General features: G+C 40.1%; 2 protein-coding genes across 3 annotated transcripts in view; one reads left to right on the top strand and one right to left on the bottom strand.

Moving 5' to 3' along the window:
• Positions 1–6,908, top strand: part of LOC120566816 (exosome complex component RRP40-like) — a 279,666-nt gene that overhangs the window by 102,985 nt on the left and 169,773 nt on the right. The gene's annotated exons all lie outside the window — the stretch shown is intronic.
• On the bottom strand, positions 5,619–6,287 carry LOC120566579 (endoglucanase A). The gene is made up of 4 exons (XM_039813095.1): positions 6,197–6,287; positions 6,049–6,105; positions 5,816–5,961; positions 5,619–5,657 (listed from the first exon to the last, which is right to left on the bottom strand). The coding sequence occupies exons 1-4, from the start codon at positions 6,285–6,287 to the stop codon at positions 5,619–5,621; spliced, it is 333 nt and encodes a 110-aa protein (XP_039669029.1).

The raw sequence follows: 6,908 nt of genomic DNA, 5'->3' as shown, positions 1-6,908 counted from the left end.
TTTGGATCAACGTTTCTAATTCTATCTGAGGCAGCACACATGTAGCCTAGAGGCATCATTTACTCCTCCCTCCTGTTTTCCATCTTTTGTTGAGGAAGTAACCTCCTTAAATGTGCATATGACAATTATTCACCTCAATGATACATTAATTCATTTTAATATATTAATAAACCCCTGGACTGTAATGTTTCAGATGTTTGATTTTCTGCTCATGTCCAAAACTTTGTGCACATTCAAAATATAACTCATCCCATCTGTGTTCTCTGAGATTTGGAGGAGTTGTCATATTTTTATAAAACTAAAGTTTAGAAGTTTTAGAATAAAGCCACTATATTTCAGAAAAGAATCTACCTACACCATATGCTGTGCATTACGTGATATCTCTGCTGATACGGTAGATCTCAGACCTCCTGACAGACTCAGAGCCCCGTTTGGGTCTCTGGTCTCTGAATGAGACCAGGTCTAGGGAAGTTGCTGAACGCTGCTCTACATCGGAGGTGGAAAACCGAAAATACGGCAGAAATACACGGAGCTCAAACACTTTATAAACCTGAAGCTGATCAGATGTTTACAGCGAGAGTGGACACTAAGAGACCCACAGGTCTGCTTCAGAGCTCCGTGTGGTTGATTCTGAACCGTAGACTGGAAACATCACATTACAGGAACTTCACACTAAATTATTAGTATTGAGCTCCCAAACTTTGTGTTGATGGTATCAGTGTATTAGACTGATGTCACTAGACTTCCTCCACTTCGCCGTTTAAACAAAGTGGAATAAACCTAATTTCAAATCTACACAAAACCTGCAATAAATTAGTAAGTTGACATCAAATGTGGCATTTAGGAAACCTTTATTGCAACCTTGGCACAGTAAGATGTCCAGACTAGCAATAGTCATTTTCGTTTTTTTGCGTCCTGCTGCTCCCATCGTCAGCCCGGAAATATTTTTTTTACTAAAGCAGTATATGAAATCAGAAGTATTACCTACCACCATTTAGTTGTTTTGTGTTATTCAGCTAAGATATTTATAAAATATCTGATCATGCCAGACGTTTTATTATTCAACAAATCTTTTTAACAATGCAATTACCTGTTTCAGCCACCAGGGGGGCAGTGCTCCCTGTGCCCCAGAGCCAAACTCATTGGTCAGACCCATCTGGTAGAGAAGGAGGGCCGAGACTAAGAGCTACATGGAAAAATATGCACCAAATAAGCCACTTTGAAATTTTGATGTTTCTATGAATACAAAAGTTGGGTAACCCCCCCCTCCAAGACTAAAAAATGTTGAATGACCCTCCCCTCAGCAAAGAATAAAAAGACATGACCCTCCCCTATTTTCCTCCGGTGGTCCATTCCATAAATACCCAACGGTCCCTTATAATTTCTCCTATGTCTGCTTAGTGTGTATTTGTGTTATTCTGATGTGTGTACATTGTTTTTCTTTTGAGCTGCTGTAACCCCCAGTGTGGGATGAATAAAGTCTATATTATCTTATCTTATGACAACTGTACTGAGGATGAATGTTTATATAACCCACCTGTTTAAATGATGTTCAGGCTTAAAGCTGCGTACTGTAACCAGCTACACAAGATAAGGTATTTTGGTTTGGAGACCTGCAGTTTAAATGTAACCAAGCATCCTGGATCATAGATACATGTCTGGTGTTTGTAACAAAGAAAACCGCTTCAAAATTGGTTCAGTATTGATTGAGAAATGATGATTTTAATAATAGATAAACCTCCTGCCTCCATAGACACACATGCATTAGGAGGCGGGCTACTCCGTACCAAGATGGCGGCCGCGAAGACGTATCGCTCCAATCAGCTGCCTTAGCAACAGTAACTAAGGGCTGCGGGCCGCGGGACGCTACGAGATCGCGAGAACACGAAGGCTCCGCCAGATTTGTAGTGTTGAGAACCCAGATAGAAGGCTCGTTCAAGATGAACTGCGCCTCGCCTGTAAAGTAGACGAGAGCAGGTGGCAGCAGCAGGGGGCGGGGACAAAAAGGCGCTGTCAAGTCGGACACGTTTTCTGTCAGCCTTCAAAGCATGTAAAAGGAAGTCACAAACATGCTTACATCCTGTTTGGTGATCTGTAGGCTAGCTGTAGTTTGCAGACATGTTTGAGGAAATCGCATATGCGTTTTTGATGGCTGAGGAAATTGAATATGAAGACATGCCCCTTCTTATCCACGAAGATCGACTTCAACAGAGAAGGTGATTCAACGCTAAATATTTCAAAGAACAGTGCACACATGGCCACAGTTCATTTAACTTAACGTTAGTGGTTTAATTTTTCTGATCGCGTTCAGTAAAAGCACTTATCAGTTTTTATGATGCTCCTAAATGATGAGTTTAGAAATTTTCCTACATTCTTGGCAAATTAAAACGCTTAAAAACGATGGAATAATAAGGGATATATTAGGTTATATATATAATATACAATAATTGTAATTGTTACGCTGTTTAAGACGGGGTTCGATTATTATTTCATATAAAGTATTAAATAGATGATTATCATTTGTCAGCAACAATATTAATTCAATAACCGCTCCAGAAAGCACAATGAGTTCTGTTAGGAAATTCCAAAAGACGTGTTCCTTTGATTTCTGAGGAGAAAGGAGAGGCTGGGGTCGAATTGAAAGATTAAGCAAAAGGTTTAATGAACAACACGATGAAAACGACATGATGAAAACAATCAAACATAAAAACATGAAACACTGCCAGCAGTGGACTACAAGACATGCTTCCCCTTGCGGGGTCACAGTTGCAGCCCTGAAATCACCTCTGTTTCCGAATTATATTCCTGTGTAATTGTGGGAGTTTTCCTTGAATGAAAAGTCTCTCAGGTTAAGGACACGCCTCTGAATTCAGGTTTACTCCAGTTCACAGACAAAGGTTGTTTATCATGGTAGTGCTGATTCTATTCAAGTTTACAGAGATCTGTATTTACTTTGCCCAAAAGGCAGAAACAATAGGTCTCCGTGTGTGGGGCCAAGGAGCTTTCTCCAGTAGCCTATGCTAAATGACAGATATGACCTGATGATTCTTTAGAAGCTAGAGAAGGTGTGAGCCAGGTGCTAATCAGTATTGTTATTTGATTAGATCTAGCTACAGGCTACATAAAAGCAAAAGTTAATTGTTTTCAAAACATAAGCATGGTTTTAACCTTTTATATTCAACAGTTCTTAATAATTCTGTATAAAATCAGCTTCATTATCTCCTAGGTTGGTTCCAAAAATACCACATTTTGTTGAGGAAGTCGTACCTTTGTACAACGTGAATGACTTTAAAAGTCATTTCAGACTGTCAAGAGGACAAGTAGAGGTAAGTAGAGGTAGATTATCTGAAGCATTTTAGTAGGCTATTATCACTGATATTTGTAGCCTACTTCAATTTGATCATTTTTTCTTCTTTGCTATAGGATGTTATGACGACGTTGGGACCATTTTACACAAACAGACAGCATACCAAGTTGCCTGTAACCCACGCTGTTCTTGCCTGCCTGTGGACTCTAGCCAACCAGGAGTCATATAGGGGTGTTGCAGACCGATTTAACATTTCAAAATCCACCATGTCAACCCATCTCCATCACTTCTGTTCTCTGGTCAACACACATCTGTCACATCATATTTCATGGCCCACAGGGAAGCACTTCACACATCGCAATTACATTTTCAAACAGCCGGCTTTCCAAATACAGTCTGTGCTCTTGATGGATGTCACATTCCCATTGTTAAACCATTTTGCAACAACCCAATAGCCTATTATAACAGGAAACAGTTTTACTCCATCATTCTCACCGGATTCTGTGACAGCGAGCGCCGCTATTGTCATGTAAATGTAGGACACCCTGGAATTTGGCATGATGCAAGAGCATTTCGATACACTGATGTAGCACGGCAACTGGAACTGAATCCTCTGGCTCTGGTACCAGAGGGAAGGCACATCATTGCTGATTCAGCCTACCCTTTGTCGCTACATTTGATGAAGCCTTACAGGGATAACGGGCACCTTACTGTTAGGCAAAGGCGCTTTAACAGAAAGCTCAATGCAGCTCGTGTGGCCATTGAGCATGCATTTGGCATCCTAAAGTCAAAGTTCAGGAGGCTCAAGTGTCTGCACATGAAGGAAGTGGCAAACATCAGTGCAGCAGTCACAACATGTTGCATTCTACACAATATTTGTTTGGATTCTGGTGACCGGGTTGATGAAGATGAGCAGGGTCTTCTTCAACAGGACATTGAAGATCCACACCCACCACAGCCCAACAATCATGATGCCTCTCATTACAGAGACGTGATTTGTGCCCACCTTTAAGGATAAGATACACTTTAGTTTACAGTCATACCCCCTTTTTTCCTTCTCTTTCATTTACACGTTTTTGTGAGCTGGTGTGCAGTATGCCACAGGGTGATGTAAGGCACCTTGGGTCAAATGCCAAGTTCAAAGTAGTAATCGTGTTTTATAAGGCTCTAAGGAGGTTTTCAGCAAAGGTCATTATAACAAATGTAATTACTTTAACTTTTGAGACTGTTACCTTACAGTTTTAACCTTAAGGCATTTTGATTTGAAGTGCCTCTACATTATCAAGACTTCTGCTGTGCCTCCGAGTGGCAGCTCATGGTAACTGGGTGGTAAGAACCCAGGTTAAATCAGCAGGGGATCGTGGGAGTATTTTACCACTGGAAATGTGAACCATCTAACCACTGCTCATTTCCTGGTGTTTAAGTTTCTTTATGTATCAATAAGACAGCCACATAATATCATTTCACATATTTATTTTCAGTGATTTTCTTTCAGCAACCCAATAATTTCTTGTTGCTGCTTTCCGATTTCTTTAAGTTGGGTCAAGATTTGACCCATGCAGGTCACCATCTTCATTTCATGTGACCTCCTTTTTTCTTTCAGGCGTCTCCAGCGTGTAACTTCTGGCCTCACCAGTGACTCCAACGCAGCGGTCCTTCTCTCAGCATGGGACCGGTATGTATCGTGGAATGATGTGGTGCTCTTTTTCTGTGCGGTACGTTTTGTAGTGGGGATGGAAGTTGAGGGACCAGGCTGGTGATCTTCTGTGTCGGATGGATGAATGAATGAAACTTCTGAGGGAGTTTGACTGGGGAGGAGTGGTGATGGATTGTGACTGGGGAAGAGTGGTGTAGAAATAATGGTGCACTTCCCACCCCAGAGCCACCAAATATTTCATCCATTTGCTGTAAAAAAGGACACAGAATTTCAGTTAAAATCAAGACCGGCACAAATGGGTATTTTAACATTTGTTGCTGTGATAATTTCCCCCCCTTCCAGTGTGTGCTGATGAAGCCCTGTAGGGTGGAAAAATACTGAGAAAGAATTATGGAAGACTTTCAGCAAGTCCCCCCTATAACATTTGAGGTGTACATACAGAGCAGGCACTTACCAGGTAATATTCCCAGCTGATTTTTCCCTCTCCTGTTGCTCGTGATCTGTCCTTAGCCCTCTTATAAGTGGTAAGCATGTTACCAAGTTTCTTTCTTATTTTGTCCAATGTGAATATGTATCTTCTTTCTGTGAAGGCATGTTCCAGTTTTTTGTAAAAGGCTGTTTTATTGTTGTTGTAGATGTTGTGGAATTGTCTGGTCAGCTCCAGTAGTAGCAATGTTGTTCTGTGTGTAAATTCTGTAAAAACATTGCAGTGTTGTTAAAAGACATTAACATCATATTCTAATCCTTAGATTATAAATTAATTCACTGTACCTGGGGGGGGGGGTAACTATAGGCTGGGGAGTAGGAGTAGAAGTAGGGCCCTGGGTGAATAGAGATTGAAGAGTGGTGACTGTTGCTGGCTGTGTACAGACCGGAGTGTGGGGAACTATAGGCTGGGGAGTAGGAGTAGGAGTAGAAGTAGGGCCCTGGGTGACTAAAGGTTGAGGAGTGGGGAAGACAGGAGTTTGGGTCACAACACTTGCTATTTGCGGGTTTACTGCAGAGAAAGAGAGCCAGAACATTAAAAAGAATGGTCCACATGCATTTTAATATTCATGTTTGGCATAGTAAAAAGAGAATGTACCTTTATTGTTTTCTGCAGCTCTAACTTGCTCCAGTATGGCACTGGCATATCTGCTGTCTGGAAAAAAAAAACATCTCAATCATTTAAAAATAATTGCCACCCACATGTATAATGGTATTAAGGTAACTGACTTTTCCTTTTTACTCACCAGTTGTCAGTCTTTCAGCAGTTTCTCTGCTCACTCTGAGCATCACAGCACCTTTGCTATCCCTCACGGTGATGCAGACTTTTTCCTCCATTGTTTGAGACCAAAACCAGGTTCTGCAGGTGGCTTTTAAACCTACCTAATTGTCTAACAAGTAATCTCCACACACTTGCTCTATTGTGTGGGAACCCCATTATGATTGCCAACAGGTTGTGCCTATCTGAGTAGTAATTACATAGTGTTTTGACCGTTTTACTAATGATGTTGTTACTGCAATTGTCAAATAAACCAATATATTTATTGCAACTGAACTTTGACTCTGTGTGTAATTTGTTTTATGCAGTTATGTGATATGCAGCCACAAAATAATGGTTAGACAAATTTCACAGTATTAATGATCTTAATACACCCATAAGATGTGGTTTGTGTTTTAATGTTATTCTCAAAAACATAACCGATAGAGAAAGAAACTTTGTATGAGTTAATTGATTATTCTGGTTAGTTTTAATCAAATTACTTTTTTACAGTGGTCATGATAATCCAATATTCTAACCTGTGCGTACATGTATATATACACACACAATATATATATATATATATATATATATATATATATATATGTATATATAGTGCGTGTGTATATGTGTGTATGTATATGTGTATATGTGTGTATGTATAGATGTATATGTGTGTGTATGTATGTATATATATATAT

This window comes from Perca fluviatilis, chromosome 10 (genome assembly GCF_010015445.1).
Source record: "Perca fluviatilis chromosome 10, GENO_Pfluv_1.0, whole genome shotgun sequence".
Classification (NCBI taxonomy): Eukaryota; Metazoa; Chordata; class Actinopteri; order Perciformes; family Percidae; genus Perca; species Perca fluviatilis.
This window is presented reverse-complemented; position numbering and strand designations above follow the sequence as displayed.